The sequence below is a fragment of the Falco peregrinus genome, chromosome 3, assembly GCF_023634155.1.
Source record: "Falco peregrinus isolate bFalPer1 chromosome 3, bFalPer1.pri, whole genome shotgun sequence".
Lineage (NCBI taxonomy): Eukaryota > Metazoa > Chordata > Aves > Falconiformes > Falconidae > Falco > Falco peregrinus.
In genome coordinates this window covers 61886293-61908161 of record NC_073723.1, presented here as the reverse complement: position 1 = coordinate 61908161, position 21869 = coordinate 61886293, and the positions used below count along the sequence as shown (strand labels likewise).

General features: G+C 42.1%; 1 protein-coding gene across 2 annotated transcripts in view; it reads right to left on the bottom strand.

Moving 5' to 3' along the window:
* Positions 1–21869, bottom strand: part of RAB31 (RAB31, member RAS oncogene family) — a 67557-nt gene that overhangs the window by 14566 nt on the left and 31122 nt on the right. For both annotated transcript variants that reach the window (XM_055799593.1, XM_055799594.1), the window contains exons 4-6: positions 7788–7859; positions 5770–5876; positions 897–1006 (exon numbers count right to left, since the gene is read on the bottom strand). In XM_055799593.1, the coding sequence (XP_055655568.1) occupies positions 897–1006; positions 5770–5876; positions 7788–7859 (289 nt within the window). The remainder of the gene's footprint in view (positions 1–896; positions 1007–5769; positions 5877–7787; positions 7860–21869) is intronic.

The window sequence follows — 21869 nt, the reverse complement described above, 5'->3', positions numbered from 1 at the left end:
CTGAGGAAACGGGGCCTGTCCACTCTGCAGACGAGACGGCTTTGGGGGACTGCAAAGCTGCCTGTTCATACCCACGGGCAGGGCTGCAGTGAAGACAGAGCCAGACTCTTTACTGTGGTGCCTCCGGGACCATGAGCAATGGTGGCCGTGAACTGAATCAGGAGAGGTTCTGACTGGATACACCTGAGGGATGCCACCATGAGGACTGTTTAAACATCAGACTCGGCCACCCAGAGAGGTTGCGGAACCTCTGCTCTCAGGCCTAGCCAGACAACGGCCCAAGCAACCTAGTCTGAATTCACTATCAAGTCTGTTGTCAGTGGAAAGTCAGACTGAAGGTCTCCTGAGGTGCCTTCCAACCTGCAAGGTCCTTCCCACTTGCAGCCAGAGACCAAAATTGGAACCCCTAGGAGGCAAACTGAACAAGACTGTTTTTTATTCTCTTCACAAGGAATGTCAATCTCATCCTGTTTAAGAGAACTGGAGAGAAAATAGTTTTTTTTAAAATTGATTCCACTGCAATGACTATTTTCTACTTATCATAGCCTTCCAGGTGCATTTCTCAACATTTAAATTTTTATCAACATGATGATAAGAGCAATGGTATTGCCTCTACAGCAGGGTTGGTCTGAAACAGAAGTGGCCCAGGTCAGCATTTATACACAGATTTAGAAGGAATAGGCTTACCCCATATCTAAAATCTACTATGTTTTGCTCTGGTGTGTTCCAAGTCATTCTTAGTTTTCATCTGCATGAACAGCAGCCATACTACTGGCCCAGTGGATTTCTTGATGTCCTTGGGAAAAAAATTTTCAGACCCAAACCAGACAGGTATTTTCAGACCTCCAAATAATCACAAATAAACAAACAGATAAATAAAGGGAGCACTGACTTACTTATTCCTTGAAAAAGTTCTTCAATGTTAACAGCATTCTTTGCACTGGTTTCAACAACAATTGCACCTATAGATTCTGCATATTCTCTGGCATCCTTCATAGGAACCTCCCTAAATTAAAAAAAAAAAAATTACAAATAAAAGAAACCAAATTTTCAAAAAGAACTTAATTGGGGGGTGGGGGAAAGACATTAAATACAGCCTAAACAGATGAGCATTTGTATGCTATTCTTCCATTCTTTTCTGCAAAAGTAGCACTATCTTTCTTCTTCTTATACCATTTAGATCACCATATTCAAATTATCAAAGTTTCACCAATGATCAATCTGCAGATTTCTTGGACTTGCTGCTGAATCTTTGCCTTGGAAAAAGGAAGATAATTTACATGACAACCCCATCTGTTTGATTTTTAAACCTGACCCAAATAAGAAAAGCATTGAAACACTAGAGAAAAAGACATACAGCTCTGCTAATCCAGGCAGCAACCAGCACTGTCCACACCGAGTGTTCAAACAAGATAGGGCACGACTGCTGCGGAAGAAAATGATAAGAGCATCATATGCTTAAGTGTTTGCAAGCAGCAAGAAAATAAGAGAGATGCTGAAAGAAATAAGAAAGCCACTGACCCAAGCACATTGGCAAGATCAGTCTGGGAGTGCCAGGTTCACTGGGGGAGTACCAAAAGCTGGTAAATGCATTTTACAATGTGCAGAAGACCTCTGCTTCAGACACAAAGCAAGCTCCATGCTGACCTCGTAATCTGCCTCGGCCAGGTGGCAAAGCTGAATCTGCCTGTGTCCACTGCTGCCTGTAACCACCACTGTTCCTGATTTTTGAGCAGCAGCTTAGAATCAGAGACTGAACATGCCAACAGGCACCCTATGTATTCCTAGTCAGGGAGCACATGCTGAGACACCAGGCTGCCAACACTAGTTTTCTACTAGTTGTTCAATACATCATCTGATGTGTTTGGTGTGTCTTTATAGCTATTGCACACGCAGAATTTGCACCAACTCCTTCACCCCACAGCTCCGATGTACCAACTCAGAGACTCCTAGCACAATTTCCTCCTAGTATGAGCGCCTCTGACTTTAACAGAAGGTACCTAGGTGGAAGCACAACAATGCAATTTCCCAATTGGTTTATGGAGGTATATTTTTTAAATAAATTGGATCTGCTGCTCATGGGAAACATGCAGAGAAGCAGAATAATTGCCTGATTTATTACAAGTGGTTTTCAAAAAATTAGCCTGCAATTCCAGCATCTGGATTCACACAGCTTGTTTCCATTGCTCACTTCTTTGTATTACATGTCTTTTTATTGCAGAAGACACAGGGAAGGCAGCATTCCCCTTACTATTTCTGAAATGGCACCTTGGCCTTTATTATGAAAGGTTTCACCATCTGCGGATAGCCCTGGAGATAAGAAAAAAGGAGCTTCATTCACTCTCTAACATATTATTCAAACAACAGTAAAGGAAGAAATTTGAGAGCACAGGGGTACGTAATGAAGACAAAAACTGGCTGTAGTTTAGATGAGAAAGCAAACTTCAGGAATCAAGGAAACAGTAAAACTGCAGCAAGTGAGATTATTCCAAGGAAATATCTTAAGTCTTCTGTAACGACACTTCTAAAGGAAACCTACAAATGTCCACAGCACGTGGGCAATAATTATCATGCCATCCAGTGCTCCTGACACCAAGAAAGCTGCATACATCAAGCGGCGTTATCATAATCTGGATGTCAACATTGCTCAGATCCTACCTTGTCAAAACAGAAAACCAAAAATGCTTGAATTCTAAGCTGACAGATGAATACAAACAAGATGAGGTGAAGAAGGACAAAGGCAAGAACCATCAGTGGAGTGTTGAGAAAGTGTTATTCGAGGGCTACAGGAAAAGTTTAGAGAGATGTCAATTATTTCACTTTATCCTTTCCAAATCATCCTATTGATCCAATCTCCCTTGAGATTTTCTGAGTAATTACTGAATGATGAAATATTCTGGATGCATAGAGGGAAGATCTGAACACAAAATTCTGCCGAATTCTCTTAACAAAGGATCTGGCAATTTCCAGTGAACACATTTGTTAAGAAGATGCACCATATTTATAGGGAAGCAAACACTTCTTAGTTGCTGTAATGCCTATTGACTTCTATAATGCTCCAAAAACATTTTGGACACTCAAAACTTTTTAACATTTGAGTCTCGGCTCCTGTCTTGGAAACTACTTTTTAATGACCTGTCAGAAGGACAGGACACATATCAGAAGGAAAAGTATATTACTATTACTTTAAAGCATGCCAAATACTCAACAGTACTAGAGTTGACAGTACTATAACAAAGATGAGGCTATATACTAAACAAAATGGCCTGTCTATCTGCAGACAGTCCCTTCAAAGTGGAGAAGAAATTTACTTCAACAGAGTGCCAGAAACTGCTGACAGCCTATTAACAACACTGAGAAATGACCCCTGAGTGTCCCAAATCCACCTTGGCCGCTCAAAACCAAATTTTAGGTGCTAAATGAGGAGGGTAACATGGTCAATGATTATGAGAAACAGTGCCAGTCTTTCCTCAAAGGAAGAGAATTGGTTCTTATGGCTTCCATTCATTCCTCCTTACGTTATCTCCTACAGTCATAGAGATGGCAGAATGAAATCAACTTGAACTGGATGAGCTTGTCCTCTTTTGCCTGTATTCACATTAGTCTTAATAGCAGCTGTGTCTCTGATATCCAGCAAAACATCTGCCAGAAATTCTCCAAAACTAAAGAGAGATGCCAAAAATGCATACAAACAGCAGCTTGCTCCTGCTCACATCATTTTATTTTTAAATTCTCTGTGCCCAAAGGCATGTGCATTTTCTACTCATTAGAAACAATCTGATAAACTGGTGACACATTTCACCTAAAAATCATTCTTACTGAAGTAAATTCGAAGATATAAACCAGCCAGAGAATGCACACAGCTGCATGTATTGCTTAAACAATCAGATTTCTAGAACTGTGAAAACATATCACGTACAAGTTAGACTGCCTTCTATTTTTCCACCAAAATCTCTTTAGGTGGACATGACTAAATGACTTTAGAAAGAAAAAAGCCTGGGGGATGCGGAAAGAATAACTGCATGAAAACAATATTCTCAAAACTATTCAAAATTATGTGGAGAAAAAAGCACCCTCCCTAACAAAACAAAACATTAGCTTACAGAGTACAGTAAAGACCATGCAAATACCAGAACATTTACCGCATGGGAGAGCTGTACAGGCTTAACAGAAGCAAGAAATAGATGGCCAGCAACCAGTAGACAACAGGTAGTGTTTAAGAATAACACAGCGGGAAGATCACACTCTGTGAGGAACCCCAGGTTTTTCACATTTCTGGCGTGCAGATTTTTCTTCATGCCCCCACGTTAACCTGTCATTGGTGGAACAGTATTTAAAATCTTGCTGCCATGGCAAACACTACCAAAAGCAGGGGCACGGCTGGTTATGGATTCATTTGCAACTTGTGCCATCTGTCACAATCTCCAAACTTATTACCCTTGATTTAATCAGGCAATCATATTGCTGGGATCACTTAAACAACAAATTTAAAGTGACTCTCAGGGCAACTGAAAACTCCCAATTTGTGCTAACTGGTTTTTGGTTTTAACTTTATAATTGTCCTTTCCTCTTTTTCTACTCCATATTTGGAAACCTTCAGTTTTATCTTACGGGACTTCATTTCACCACGTCGACAAGCGTATCACAATGTCATGTAGGAGACGCCAATACACTCTCTGTGTCCCTGATTCTCAGGCAAACAGACACCATGAATCTTCTAGTGTCAGAGCTCGTTCAGGTCTTAAGAGAAAGCAGTGACTTTACAGTATTGTTTGGTTCATGGCTAACGGTGGTGGGGGTGGAGGGGGACAGGACACCAAAAAAACCCCCAAACAAACCAACCCAAAAACCCACACAGGTCCAATTCTTGTAGATGCCTTGATTCAATAAAGCACTGCACCATTTACTTGAAGTTACACACGTGCTTCAGGGCTCTTGTGAACCTGGGCCAAAGTAATGATTATAAAACAACAGAGGGATGTATTTGAACAATCATGAGAGCCTACGAGGAAAACATTAAATATGGCCGTTAAATCAGTACTCATAGCTGAATAAAGAAATAATACTCATGGACTGACACAAAAGACCGCTACTGTACAGCAGAATATGATTCCGTTTCCAGAAGGGATAAATGTGAATCCAAAACAGGGCTAACAAGCAGAAAAGTGACTAGCTTCACTTTCATCCCAAACAGCATCAACCTGGCTCTTCTGCAGGAGAGAAGATTTAACCCTCCCCTCTTTTACCCAGGATGTTCTTTGCTTCATGCAGGTGACACGAGCTTTACTTGAGGTTATGCTCCTAAAAAACCCAAAATACACTGTCTACATCCAGTATTATGGGACAGTTTCAGTTGTTGCAAAGCACGAATTCCCAAAGTTTCTCTGTGAATAGCATTATTCTACGCCAGGCCCATCCTTCCAGCTTTACATTGCTGGTTTGCTCATCACTTAATACATTCTGCACCTTTTAACACGAATGGAAGGTTAAAAAAAAAAGACATTTTTCCATTCCCAATGATTCAGCAGCTAAAGGGTGTGGACTTTACAAACACACAGGAAGGGCAGTAAAAGGTTAAATAAAAGTACATAATTCAAGATGTGCTGCTCCTGGTGAGTGGTACACTGGTAGAAGCACTGGTACCATGAAAGACTCTATATAGTTGACCAAAATTACATACTACTATAACAACAAAACAAACTGGTTACCTGAAGGAAGGAAACAATATAGTTACTGCAACCAAAGCAACAACAAAAATGGATGCGTTACCTGATATCAGAAAGATCACATTTGTTTCCAGCAATGGCCATTACAATGTTTTCAGGACCATGTTCTTTTAATTCTTTCACCCATTTCTTCAAAGTATGAAATGAATCCTAAGTCAAAGAAATAATGAATAAGCCAACAGCCTAGTCTCTGTTGATGTATTGCTCATTTTTTTTGAAGGTAGAGGAACACAGCTTTGACAGTGTTAATGCAGTAATATTTTATAGATCACAAGACCAGAAGAAGATCGCTGTGTCTATGTAATCTGCTTTTCAAACTGTAGGTCATAAGACTTTCTCAAATTAATTCTTGAACTTAGACACTTCCCCCTTTGCGCCCCTACCCAAAGCAGCGCTGAATGTTTTTCTTAGAACTTTCAGCTATGAAAAAACTACTACAGCTATTTTAAGTTAGTAGCTAATTTCCTTCACTTCTGATGTGAGCTTCATTTGTCCATTTTCAGCCTCTGCCCAGTGGATTACCATCTCAACCACTGTCACACTTCCAGTAACATCCAGGAGAGCTTTCGCAGTGTCCCCCCTCCTCTCAAATTTCTGAATCTGTGACCTGGTAAATCTCAATTTACTCATCATGAAACCAAAGAAACAAGTGACAATTCACTTGGCCTTTTCCCTCCAAATACAAAATTCAAACACTTTTTGATGCTACCTACCTTTTAATAGTAAATTTTCTATTTCTTTACACTAATGAACTAATAGCATTAAAATCACTTTTGTTCCTAGAGATTCTAATTATAACACACGGTTGAAATTGTAATTGAAACTCAAAGTGAGCTCCCAAATGCATTATTAATAATTTTTTTGCCTTCAGAAGTGCACATAAGGGTTGTGTCTAAATCAGCAATGGCTATATCAGTATCACCGAAGGGAGAGCACTATCAGTTATTTGGGACAAAAACATCCATTCTGCTTTAATGATCAGCACTGAATATTAAGCATCAGAAACTGAAATAGACATTGACTTTCCTCTCCTGTTTTCCCCTCTTTATTCCAAGAGCTGTTCCACACAAGCTTGGAGAAAGGCTGGCAAAACAAAACTCTATTCTTACAATGCATTACAAGATGAACTATAAGATATTTAAATTAAAAATAAGCATAAATCCACCACAATTCACTCTTCCTCATATTTTCTTGGCAAATTAGCAAAGAAGAACAGTACTGCTGTGCAACAGTGGTCTCCATCATTAGCCACAGATCATTACACTAATGCACTGGAGAACCAAGCCAACCCTCTCAACCTAGTAGTAAATAATTCAGTAAATAATTCAGTTGGCAGTAAAGGAATAAAATGCTAGTGAACTATCATGATCATCCATCCATTAATGCCGCTTCTAACTCAGCTTTATCAGCAGGGGTTTCTTTCAGCAGCAGTGGAAGAGGCATTCAGCTAGAACTTCCTAGCTTCCTCTGCCTGAGAACTGAGCCAGAGCAGTTGTGTCTGAAAATACAACTTTCATTCCCAATGAATAATGTTGAGACAAAGGTCAGAGACTTATTATTTCATTACTGGTTTCAAAGTTAAGACATGAGGCCTGGAATCCAAAGATGAGATGACATGCTTAGTTAAAAATATTTTTTAAATCAGTAGATTTTAAATCAAAGAACTGAATTTCTGTCCAGTTGATAAAACAGACAGCAGCTTTTTGTAGTAAAAATTCAGTTCCATGCAGAGAACGTAAGTGGTGGTGGGAGGGGGTATTGCAGGATACTATCCTGTCTATTTAGCCAGACAAAATCCAAAAAACCACTGACAAAATACAGTCTCCAACGTTTTATCTAAATGAAGTTTAAACACAGAAGTAGGACTTCATGTAATTTTTTAAGGCAGCTGGACACCTTCATCCAAACCTACACAAACTATTGAAGCATATATACCCCACTGACATGAACAGGGATTAACACATAAATACTTCTGCAATTGTGGGTTTTAAGTCCAACTCCAGCCCAAGCAGAGGAGTTAACACAGACTAACACAGACAAAAAGTGTCCCGAAGGTCTTACCTGCTTGGTGATATCATAAACTATGACAGCTGCTGCTGAACCTCGGTAGTACATTGGAGCCAAAGAATGAAACTGTTAAAACATAACAACACCCACCACCCCCCAACAAAAAAACGGCATTAATAAATCAGAATTATCACACACTTTGTCAGGACTTGCCGTGGCAGGACCATCAACTTTCTTCCCACAGAGAACAGACCTCTTTGGTGGCTGCCCATCTCTTAATTTTCCTTAAACGTCAAGGAAGCAGAGCTCCCTTATCTCCTGCTGTTCTTCATCCCAGTGGGTTTAGGCCATCAGCACTTACTGGTTCAATGCATCTTTTCCACTACAGGGTAAGGACTCCCATGACAAGTTTCGACATGAAAATCACCTACACTTGGAGGCCTAACCTGTCGGCGTGCAGACCCCCTTCCCCTGGCAAACCACAACATTTTGCTTTGTAGTTGTAACAGACAGACCGGATTCAGCCTGGGTTCATGTTTTATAAAACATTGCAAATGAATTGGGTAAAATTAACTTGTCAACAAACTCAACACCTGCCATGTTTACTTATCCTATATACTATGACAGATATTTTGAAGAACATGGGTTCTTGCAGTTACTCTTCAGCTTTCTGTTTCAAGGAAAGCATCCTTTAAGAAAAAAAAAGCCAAATAATAAATATGTTTATTATAACAACAGCTTGCCAATGAACAGCATAATTTTCATAATTCACCATGACTAAGCAGCTGATTTAGAATTTCAGCTTGTAATTACACAGAGAAAGGAAGTCAAAAAGCCTTTCTGCTGATTCAACTAAACTCAGTCTTAAGCAAACCAAAAATAATCTTTCTTATAAAAGGCATTTAGTTTCACTGTACTCACGCAGACATTTTACAATTTTTTATTTGCAAAGTGATCTTCAAAAGCTTCATATAAAGCTACAGCTAATAACTGATGTCAACTCCTAAATCAAATGCATTATTAGAGCAGGGTACAAATCTCACTGCTCAGTGAGCGTGCATGGATCCATGTGTTACGTTGCAAACCTCTGCAGATTTACCAGACACACCATCTTCCCAGAACTGTACTTACAGACTGAGCATTCAGATCTAGCTGCCTCCACATTTCTTGCTATTTCACATACAACGTATAAAGCGAGATATTTGCAATATTGGTTCATCCACCAGTTGGTAAGCTATTTATCACAGATCACACACTCCCGCTCAAGGTCGATACTTTCTTTTGTAACAGTAAGGATGCACAGCAGCTGTGACAGATGGTCAAGTGCTGAAGTGTTTTGGGGAGAGAGGCAGGTGGGAGAGCTCATTAATAGGAGAAAACAGCAGGAAGGAGGATTAGAAAAGAAAGAGGAATCAGTCAAGAAGCATGGTCTGAAGAAAAGGGATCAGCCAAGATCCTGAGGGAGTTGGGTAGACGTGTGCCTTTCAGGCTTTTAGTGTGTGGCTTTATTACTTGCATGTTTAATGCAATGAACGCTTTCCAGAATTTTAAGGCTTCCAGATCACGACAGAAATTTCCAGTGTGTTAGAACAGAACAGACTAGGCTAGGCTATTTCAGTTGGAAGGGACCTACAATGACCTGCCTGACCAGTTGAGCACTGACCAAGTTAAAGCACGCTGTTAAGGGCACTGTCCAAATGCCTCAAACACCGACAGGCTTGGGGCAACGACCATCTCCAGAGGAAGCCTGTTGAAGTGTATGACCACCCTCTTGGTAAAGAAATGCTCCCTGATGTCCACTCTAAACCTTCCCTGGTGCAGCTTTGAACCACTCCCACGCATCCCGTCACCAGATCCCAGGGAGAAGAGCTCAGCACCTCCTTCTCCACGTGCCCTCCTCAGGAAGCTCTAGAGAGCCATGAGGTCGCCCCTCAGCCTCCTCTTCTCCAAACCAGACAAACACAGAGTCCTTTGCCACGCCTCATAGGACATTCCCTTCCCACCCTTTCACCAGCTCTGTTGCCCTCCTCTGGACACATTCAGGGACCTTCACATCCTCCCTAAATTGTGGCTCTGAGCACTGCACGCCGTACTCGAGGCGAGGCTGTACCAGTGCTGAACACAGCAGGATGATCACCTCCTGTGACCGGCTGGTTGTGCTGTTTGATGCCCCCCAGGACGCAGTTTGCCCCCTGGGCTGCCCGGGCACCCTGTGACTCGCACCAGCCTGGTGCCGACCAGCACCCCCAGAGCCCTTTCTGCGGGGCTGCTCTCCAGCCGCTCCTCTCCCAATTCATACCTGTGCCCAGCACTGCTCCATCCTAGGTGCAGAATCCAGCATTTAGACTTGTCAAATTTAATCCCATTAATCACAGCCCAATGCTCCAATCTATCCAGATCCCTCTGCAAGGCATCTTGCCTCTCAAGACATCAACAGCACCTCCCAGTTTAGTACCATCAGCAAACTTGCTAATGGCGCATTCAACTTTGGCATCCGTACCGTCGATAAATGTATGGACCAGAACCGGCCCTAGAACTGAACCCCGAGGAACACGGCTGCCGACCGGTCAGCAGCCCTGTGCAGCCCCATTCACTACAGCCCTTTGATCCCTGCTGTTCAGCTCGTTCTTCGCCCAGCGCACTGTGAACCCGCTCATCCCACAGATGGACAACTTGTCCAGAAGGATGCTGTGAGGGGCTGTGTCAAAAGCCTTACTAAAGCCCAGAAAAACTACATCCACTGCCTTCCCTTCATCCACCAGGTAGGTGACCTTATCATAGAAGAATATCAAACAATACTTTCCCTTCATGAACCCATGTTGACCATGCCTGATGATTGTATTATTCTTTAAATGCCTTTCAACAGTACCCAGTATAATCCCCACAATTTTTTTCCAGGAACTGAGATTAGACTAACAGGTCTGTAAGTTCCCTGGGTCTTCCCTCACACCTTTTTTGTAAACTGAATTAACATCGGCTAGCTTCCAGTCAGCAGGGACCTCCCCAGACTCCCAAGACCTTTGGTAGAGGGATTGAAAAGGATCCTGCCACAGCATCCTCTAACTCCTTCAGAACCCTGGGATGAATCCCATCAGGCCCCATGGGCTTGTGAACATTCAGCTGACGCAGCTGGTCCCTTGCAGTTTCAGTGTCCAGAAATGCAAAGTCACTGTTCCCACACTCGTGGTCCTCAGACTCAGAGGACTGGGCAGCCCAAAGTCTATCAGCATTATTAAAGACTGAGGCATTCAATGCATTTTTTGCTTCCGCTTCTTCTTCATCCCTATTAGTCAGATGACAGTCTTCAACAAGTATCAGTCCGATGTTTTCGTTTGACCTCCTCTTGCTTTAAAAAGCCCTTCTTGTTATCTGAAACAACGCTGGCCAGATTCGACTCTAACCGAGCTTTGGCCTTTTGTGTCTTCTCCCTGCATATACAAACCACAGCTCTGTACTCTCCCTGCGAAGCCCGACCTCACTCCCAGAGATCACACAGTTCCTTTTTCCCCTTGAGCTCCATGAGGAGCTCCCTCTTCAGCCAGCCAGACTGGTCTTCTGCCCTGCTTGCTTGACTTATGACACAGCGGAATTGCTTGTTTCTGTGCTTCTAAAAGGCGGATCTTAAAGACTGACCAGCACTTGTGGACTCCTAAGCCCTCAAAAATAGATTCCCAGGGTACTCTGCTAAATAGCTCCCTGAATGGTTTAAAGTTTGCTCTCCTGAAGTCCAGGGTAGCAACTTTGCTGTCCTTTTGTTCTCATTACACTCAACCACTTCACGAGCATCGCAGCCGAGGCAGACACACATTATCGTATCCCCCACAAACCCTTCTCTATTCACATACAGCAAGTCTTTTGTAGAGACTTTTGGGCATCTTTTGTAGGTAGCTCACTGAGTACCTGTGACAAGAAGTTATCTTGTGCAAACTTCAAGAATTTCCAAGACCTGCTCATCAACACATGTGTGGCATTAAAGCAGCCTGAAAATCAGGGACCTTAAGTGTAGAGGGTATATCTGACCTTTGATGCTGTAGGCATACTCCTCCCGGTCTATAAACTCCCGGAAAAATAAGGACATACTCTACACACATGCTGACTTGGTTTTAATCTAGATTACATGGTATTCATGAATTTACAAAGAGTTCTCAGATAACAGTAACTGCACTTCACAGGAGTCATGCAGTTAAACTAACATGCTTCACATTCCTTCAATACCATCCCAGAAAGCACATTGAGAATGTGTCTATCATCTTGGGAATTTCTCTCCCTTTTATTTTGACCAGGTGTCAGGAACACTTTCCATAATATTGGTTTCGTTGAAGAATATTGCCAGTGTTAGGGCCAGAAAGTAAAACCAATGTCAATAACAACTCTAAAAAACCCAAAACAAAACAAAACCCAAAACTAAACCAAAACAAAACACACCACCCAAACAAACAGAAAAGCAGACCTGTCACTGGTTCTGGACAAGTAGAACCAGCTGCAAAATGGAACCAGGACACAAACTACCATTGTTTTCAGTAGAATTAATTTTTAGCTGGATTCCCAAACCAGCTTGTTGTGCATCAGATAAGCCCCAGGCTCAGCCAAAAGGAGGGGGTGGGAAAGCATGGCTGACAAAAAGGACCACTAGAAGCCATATCCACCTCAGTTTAGACCACACTCCAATAGCTCTGCACTTGCAGAACTACTCTGTGCACACCTCTGCTGGTACAGTCTACTGCCACTGGCAGTTTTGCTTTTTTGTTTTCCTATAATGGAAGCAAAAATCATTTTAAGATCAGTGCAGGTAACATGCAGAAACAAATAAAACTTCTTTTGAAATATTTTTTGAGATTAATTAATCACTTCAACAGCATGTTGCATTTCAGTAACAGAAACGCCAAACAACAAACTATGTTTGACCTGCTTGTTGTGTCAAGAAACATAAAAAGCAGAGACCAGACATGTAGCATGCAGGAGGAATGCAGTTCCTCTGTAATTCAAGACAAAATCTACTTAAATACTCCAGTTCCTCACAAGCTTGGAAAGAAGGAGGGCCAGCTAGGCTCAGAAAGGCAACTGCCTTTGAAAGGCGCTCAGGTTCAGTAGCTGTTGTTAACACACACGTACGACCTCTCTGCTCTACTGAAAATCTATTTACTTGCTCAGCTGACAGGACAGTTATTTCCTCTTTCACGGTTCTATAGTAATATTTTAGCTATAAGGGCTTTTAAGAAGAAAAAACATTCTACCCACATTTGGGCATGTAGCTTCAGGATTTGGGGTTTTTTTTATATCAAGTCATAGCTTTCATCTGGCACATAAGTTTATATTCCTATTTGGATAAATCTGACGCTCAAGATTTCATATTTTACATTGGACAAAGTGAGAAAAATGGGATTACAATGTGTCAACACATTTCCTACAGTCTGTAAGGAAAAAAATACTTTGAAATTGTTTACTAACAACTGAAAGTACACTAGTAACAACTATTATCAGTTATCATAGTACAGAATAGCAAATAAAACCAAAATGAAATCTCTTTTGTCATTCTTTTGTATGGTCTAATAAACAAATACAATACATTATGTCTCAGACATAAGAAATTACTGCTGTCCACAAGAAAACAGCAAAAGACTCTTTGCAACACTGAATGAATCAAGAAGGGTTGAAAAACTGTAACTGAGTAATTTTAATGATCTAATAATAAACTCTTAACAAATGTGGTTTACAAGCATAGATTTTCCAATATCACAAACACACTAGTAAAAATACTATGCAAATAATTATGTTTATTTGATAGGGTTTTCTTTTCCCTTTTAAATCACTGCCGAAAACCAAAGCCCTCTTGAGCCTTTTTCTGGCCTAATTACCTGGAAAAAGAGAGTCACACAAAATTAATTAAAAGGGATACAAAATACCAGTGTGCACATTTTTCATCTGCCAAGGACCAAATGTGGGACAAATGCCCAAAACAAGCGAGACACAAAAAAAAATCAGCTCATAAAATTAAATCTCACAGGACTACCTTCTGTATTATAAATAACATTGTCTATAACCTTGATTTTATAGCTCAGTATTTCCGTATCCAGTAATTCCCATGAAAATTAGGAGAACCAGGAGCAGTGACAGACTTGGCATGAGAACAGCTCTGCTTCTCAAGAAGGGCTAACAAAAATGCTTGGGCAGCCACCCCTGGCTCTGCCACATGGGAACCCAGGTCACAACCGCAACTCTCTGGGGAGTCAGCCCCTCCGTAACTCACAGCTAAGAACAGCGCTCTGGCAGATGTCACCCTTACCTGCAGAGAGCAGCAGCTCACATCACCTTGGGCTAACAGGGAAACAGACCCAAAACAGTCATCTATCAGCTCCCACCATCACAAATAACCACATTCCTAACCCATTTCGAAAGTTGATCAAGGTTCAGCCTAAAATAATTTTTTTTCCATGATACTTCTACGAAAATATTATTTTAACAATTAATAAAATTCTGAATTCCTAAATTACTTGTAATTTACTTGCACCTTGACTTACTAAAATTCAAGCATCAGTGCTTGCCTTTAGCTGAGATAGGAATATAGAACAGTCTTGCAGTCTTAACTTTTCGGGTCAGCTAAACCATGCTCTTCCAGTCTGAAGGTAGCGGGGAGAAAGCAGAGTCTAATCATGTTTCTCTGTGCCTGGTCCAGCTTCAGTTCATCCTTCCTGACTGCTGGTGACCACGTTTGTATGCAGGACTCTAGACATAAAACAGCCTTAACTGTACTTCCCCTAATGTGTAACACATTTCTCATGGCCGCATCATACATGCATGATCATCCTTTAACCAATACACTCATTCACAGGTGGCTTTCCTCCCCTGTTTCCAAAAAACATCACTTACAACTTTACAGCATACATTTTTGTTGGGAGTCAAAAAGGTACAGGGACTTCTACTTACACTACTGAATTTCATCCCCACAGTGTCCTTCTAGGCACTGGGAATACCTCCCATCTTGAGTAAACTATCATTAGCTGCTCACTTGCAGTGGAAATTTAGAAGTCACGTGTCTCTCATTCAGTCTCCACAAGAGGTTTGTCTATTTGCAAATACTGACCCACCTCATCACTTACTAGGCCTGTTCTGCTTTTGTAGGAGTTGGTAACAGCTTCTGAGGCTGAGGTCACTAAACCACACGATGCGATAGTTAAATTGTAGGGGTACATCTTCCAATTCAACGGCTACAGCCAGGCTAAAGGGGCCATCCAAAACATATATAAAGAACTGATTTTAACAAAGACATTCCAAAAACCAAAATCAATTACTTGTGTAGCTTCACGTAGGCTTTTAAGACTCTCCTCCTTAGAGCTCGCCACACAGCGTGCTACATACCTCCACAGTTGCGAAAGTACTGGTGCAATGCTAACCAGGTTCAGAGTGCCTTCATACTAGTGCTCCTCTACCGACACGTCCACTTTGCACTTGCGGTTCACTATCTCTGCCACTAAGGAAGAAGTGAGGCCACATGAGTATTATGAAATTCCCCTGAAAGCAGGTCCCCTTTTTCTCAGGATACAATGAGAAGCTCCCCAACCTTTACAGCTGTACAGCCCTGCAGCACAGAGGACAATTCAGTCTCAAGGGGTGCAAATGCAAGCTCAGCATAACCAGAGGTGCTCTCGTTGATTCCAAGAGTATTTGGGGATTCTGCAACCCCTCATCTGGCCATTACACTGAAGTCAACAGAAGCTTTGCCCTTGCGAAGGGCAGAAAAATGGAACCAACAAGCCATTAAGGAATATACCACCTATTTAAAAGCTCTGCAGTACTTTGCTTTCCATTTCCTCTGCACCTCATCGTGAAGGGGCATATCTGGTCGCAGGTAATGCTTTTTGCATTTCCTCTGTACTAACAGCACAGAATGAGGAAGAACACCCTACAGAGCAGCCATACCACAATACTTAGAGGAGAAAAACAAATTCAAGGGAACACAACGTAAATCACACCTGAGCTGTAGTAGCAGAAGTCTCTTCACCGTGCCTTACGTAATGCTGGCTTAGGAAGCAAAACAGGCCAAATAAATACAGAAATTAAAAAACTACCACTCCTGCCTATTTATCTAGAAGCTGACAAATGCTGCTGAAGACAGTCTGGATTCATTCAATTTGCCAGGCACACCAGGGAACACTAATTCATGTCAGCAGCTCTTTGCACCATCCTGTAGTGCTACACCCCAGCATTGGCTTACTGCCACGGCATGGCTGTCTCTTCCGAACTCCACTGCCAAGAGGAAAAATAAACCAAAGAAAAAAAAAAACAACCACCAAAACCCAACACCCCCACCCCTAACTCTATCGCACTGCTTTTACCATTCTAGACTGTAAAGAACATCACTTGTTCTTCCTGCAAAAGGATTATAATTCTGCCTACAAGCATGGCTAGAAAAGGTAAGGATGCACAGAGTAAGCAGAATCAGACCAGCGTTCAGCAAGCGTTCCACGCCTTCTCCAATCAGGGGTCAAATTCAGCTAAGACTTTTCCATATGGTACCTTTCCAAGCACCTGCAGATGCACAGCAGCACAAGATTTGTTTCCTGACAGCTGTAATCATTTGACTAGATTTTATTCCTATTCTTGACAAGCTGCTTCTGACTACACACATTGCCTCTGAGTGGCCAGGACCAAATGGCTTGGCTCCTCACAAGGTCAGAGACCCTTACCCTTTCTTTATCTGGGTGCCATTAATGATAAAGACAGCCACAGCTGCTGGCTGTCTGCTAGCCGCTCACACGTGCAGGCAGTGACACAGCTCTGCAACTTCCCGCCCCTTCCTATTACACACACACTCACCTTTCTAGACTAGGACACTCATATACCTCGGTCCCCTTGCTCAGCTGTCCATTCCCAGCCCCTCTACAGGTGATTTTGGGTGTCCTGCTTCTCCTGTCCTTGGCCCCTCCTGCCACGCCAACCCCACAAATCACTTCGGTCCTGTCCCCAAACCCAAGTAAAGCTCATTCCTTCTCATGCTTTGGTCCCCACTTCTACAACTAAAACCACTGAGGTCCTTGTGGTGAAAAGCATAGCAGACCAGTGCCAGAAATTTGTCACTATCAGCCTGTTTAAGGAGAGCTGCCTTAACTGCTTCTGTGGATCAGGTAAGCACCCACAGGGTAAGTGAGTGGCAACCTCTGAGAGCCAGAGGTTGCCATCACTGCGTCTGTGTTGCATGAGCTCACTGAAGCAGCCCATGCACCACGAACAGCACCTATTCCACAGCTTGGGAGACGCTACTTGCACAAGTCAGGGCATTTACATGCCCCATTCCTGTCACTTTTGAGGCAGCAGCTGCCAACAAAGAAAATCAGGGTGTGAAGAGAAGCAAAGGCAAAAACCAGAAGCACGAAACAGATTACCCTGACACATAAGCTTCTCACACAAGCAGGGATACAAAATTCCTGGAATTCTCAGCTGGCAAAGAGCAAATGCGAAAATGTTATGCATGAAAGCCACTATCAAATACTGTTCAACATTCTAGAACCTTGAGTAGTTTTCCCTATATGATTGAAGGCTAAGATTCCAGTTCTCGGGATTTGCAAGCTGAATAAATCAGGAAAGATCTGTCTGCCTCCAAACTACATGTATTTTTTGCTAGTTAAATTGAAGAAGATAGATAGGTAGATATAAAAAAATGAGCATTTTTCCCAAATATGTATGAATTCTTGAAGTGAACCGGGAAAAATTCCAATGCTTTAGGATAATTTTTTGAAGAAACTTTGAATAAGCAGAGAACAAACTTTTGCAATATCACAGAAGTAACCTGTGCTTAGCCCTTCTGAAGTTTACAGTCATTAAACAAAGGATGCAAAAGACACTACACCTAAACCATGTCTCGGTCAAGATACACAAGCTACAGGTTTGTTGAAGCTTAAGAAAAACACATCCACATGCATCTCTTAAATGATTTACTATGCTTGATGCTCACTCTAAAAATAGTTTAACTAACATTCACTTACTAGCTCCAATGCCACTTGTGCTTTCACAAACACACATACTACCAAATCACCTGTTGACCTCTGCAGCATGCAAGCAGTATCTCACTGCAGGGAGGTTCATACACCACATGCAAGGAACCACCTCCACACCGACTGAGCTGTGGACTACCCCCAGAGTCACCTATATAAAACTGTGGAGCAAAATTCAGGCCATGCCTTCACTGCAGAAGTAATTCAAGTCATTGGTGTTAGCGCCTCTCAGGATAGTCTGGTTTCAGAGGAAACATCCATAAGCTTTGCAACTAGGTGGCTCAGCTTAGGGGAAATGTCCCAGCCAAGACCGCAGCAAGGACAAGTCCTCCTCCTCCTCTCATGAAGCGTTTTCACTCCCTACCTCGTGACACTGCCTCTGAATCACCCGGGCAATTACCATCACTCAGAAAAGAGGGGGCTATAAAGCACTGTAGGTATCTCATCAGTCAGTCTTTTCCTGGAAATTGAGCAGTTTAAAAAAGAAAAAAGCAGCCCACAACTCAGGGTAATTCCTGTCAAGGTTTAAATTGGGCTCAAGTAATTGAGGCTCCTTCTATTAAACAAAATTAAAAATCCCAGCGTTTGACACAGTAAATTTAAATAGGATACAGATAAATTTTCCTGCCCTAGAAATATGGCCCTCAAGCTCCCTAACTATTTGCTACAATATTTCTCAGCTGGCAAGATGGAAAGCTGGCAGCCACCCAAGGTATTCAGACAAAGCATTGTAATTAGAAGGTACTTAGGGCACCATGAACCAAAATACATGCTAATAAAAACATCATTAACTAACTTGTGAAGACACTCTTCTTAGGGGATGGAATCTTTGCTAACAATAACATAATTGTCCTGCATGTCCTGAAACCCACAGCAACAATTTAAAGCTGATGGGTGGGAGAAAAAAGTGAGACAGAGAAAAAAAGCGACATTTGGAAAATAGTGGGGTGGAGGGAAAGTGACTCAGAGAAACAGAATAAAGCGAGCTTGTCTGATAACACACCAACACAAACCCGCTGGGTCCACAGAGACCAGTACTTAGGCACAGAAAAGCAGTGGGATTTTGCTAAAAGTGCTGCCATTTGAAAGTTCTGCCTACCCAAAAAAGGGAAAAGAAAAACAAGATAAAAGAATTTAAGAAGCTCTCTCCGTTTGTAATCGCGTGTGAATTCTCCACAGCGAGACCTGCTGGAGAGCCATGCACCCCTCTCCAGGGTCTCCACCAGGAAGCACGCTGAGCATTTGCTCCCACTAAGGCTATGACAGAAACACTGTTGATCTCCATTTTCTGCTGTATTATCGTCATTCTGCAGAAGTGACACTTGCTTATTATTTTCCACAAAATGGCAATTCTGGTTCCTTCTCTACTCTGCCTACAATTCTGAGTTTCCTGACACAAAAGAAGAAATACTATATCTATTATCTGTATGAATCAAAAGTTATCTGATCTCCATGACCAACCTCCGACTGGCTGGTCTGTACTTTAAGGTTCTTCAGCTAACTCAGGTGTTCCTACAAGCTACTAAACCCAACAACAACCAGCATTTCAGAAGGCTTGCAACATCACAAGTGGCTGGCTGGCTGAAAGCTGATTTAATACCTCAAGGGGGTGCTGAGTGCTTCCAACTGGCTTCTCTGAGCACCCAGGACACAGCTCCTTTCCAGAAGCAGCCACATGTATTTCCAGTTTCTCCCAGCTGACTAAAGGCAGCCAGGAGGCACACTGGTTCTCAAAGAGCATTGCTTAAATAAGGGTTTGCAACTAAGGTATTTTAGAGTGGTTTCTCTACGCTCTCCAAGCTGGCAGTTTCCCAGTTCGTTGCCCAGAGAAACTCAGGAAAAAGGACAAACCCATGAATGAGGAGCACAGAAGTGCTGCTGCTGTTCTTCCTGCCTGCCTGCTCTACCATGGTTAAGGTTTGAGCTTAACTTCCATGGCATACATGAGGCTGCAGTTAAATTTCATCTAGGGCTCTTCTGCTGTGAAGGCTCCACATCAGGATGTAGACAGAGCAACATCTGGCACAGTTGGGAAAGCACAGAGCACCCTGACTCCAGAATTAGCACACGCAAGTCCTATGCTTGGCCTGGCGTTTAGGAGAACAAAGCCAAATGAAGGCAATATTGAAAGAGCAGGAAGTCCTAAACACTGCTGTCAGCAGTACAGACAATAGGAGCATTGATGAAACTGCCCAACTTTAGCAGTAGAACACAGAGCCTCCACAAAAATTGCAAAGAACAAAGGACGGACAACAGCTCCCAAAGGAGAAACATCATGTGGAAGACGTTTATTAGTACACTACGAAAAACAGCAACGGGCCCAGAGGCTGGGGGTAGGCTGGAATCTTTGGGTCACCACAGTTGTTCAGAGGATAAGAAATCAACACAGGGGGAGACACTTGTTCTTGAATAGCAGTTCAGAAGGAGCAACCCAAGACAAACCCCAGCTACAAATTGAAGTGAACAAGCTACTGAGAAGCATCATGTGTTTAGCTGTAAAATGGGTATGTTCTAGGACAGAGAATGACCTGAACAGTATGGACCTCACCCTGGAAAACTTGTCCATCTCAGCAGCTAGCACTCAACGCCCATCAACTTTGTTTCCTGTACCACCCATTTCCTAGAGTCCTAGTGAAGGACTGGGAATACATTGTGTAAACACAGAAGAAAAAGATGGTCCCTGGCCTAAAGAGCTTATAATTCAGGATTACACATGAAAACCTGTAACAGATTCTGAGCAATTTAACAAAGTTTGTGGCGGTCACTGCTCATCACTGTTGAACACACACACACAAAAAAAAAAAAAAAGGAAAGCAGATGTTTGAAAAATGACAAGCTTAAAACAAAAATTGAGAGGAAACATAAAGGACTAGATGGGAAGGATGGATTTTGTGTCCAAGAGTCAGAGCTCAGTCACAGATTTCCTGCCTCAAATGAGACATCTTTTAGTTCAGTTAATAGAACTTTATTAATATTCACCTACCTCAGAAAAAAGCTTTGAAAATCTTTTTTCCCCACATCATTGCAAGACTAATACTGAGGTTTGTGTGCTAAAGAGCTAAAAGAAAAAAAGAAAGCAGAGCAGGGCAGCAGAGGGAAGTGAAAGAGAATAAGCAAGGAAACTCAAACCATGGGAAAGAAAACGGAACCTTTGCTACCTCTTGCAATAATTAGTCAGTTATCAGCTGCATATCATGCAGAAATGGAACAGGATTCAAGGGAAGGAACTATGCTATACTTCAAACATGTTTTTCAAGATCCATTTTCCCATCATAAACAGCACACTGAGTCACTAAGAGTCAACAGACTTCATCAGGGCCACTTTACATCATACTGTGCATTGTAAATAAAAACACGAGCATTTCCTGCACTTAACAGCAAAAACTTTCATTGCCTGCAATTCACTTAGAAGGTATGGATAATACAGTGGGCTGTACCAGGACTGACATTACAGACTGTATAAGCATCTTATTTTACCTCAACCTAACACGAGCATAGCTACATTTTTCTATGAACAGAAATGGCGCGATTTCACAAGAAACTTTGAAGATATTTTAAAACATGTGCATGGTTTTTTCTATTTCTTTCAAACTTCTCAAGATAAAGGTGGGCACGTATTAAAGAGCAGTCTACAGTTCTACAGCCCATTACTGCACACTACTGCCATTGAGACTATTAAAAGAAACAAATGGCTAACCAGGCTCACATACAGTCAACATTAATTAATGCCCACAAATTTCACTATGGCTTTTTTGAGAACCAAAGGAAAAACTTCTTAATTTGAGCACTTTACATCACACACTTGAAAAATCAAGACAAAACCCCTAAGTGGTTCAGATTGCCAGTGCTAATTTCCAAAATAATAATGGCAGACACAACCTATGTGCATGTTCAGTGTCCCAAATTGGGATAACCCTGGGGACACCACCTAAGCTCAGACCATCTGCCAGCTTATGCGCTGGAAGTCAAGTCCCTTCCAGCACCAATGAAAGCTGCCACACATAAACCTGATGAAACCAGAGAGGGGCTGGACACCACTTGGGCATTGTCCAAGCTGTCTGGAGGGAAGTAGCTGACAATTCACACCAGGCTGTTTTTTCAGGTAAGTGGTATGGTCAGACTGACTGCATTTTCCCCATCTATGAAA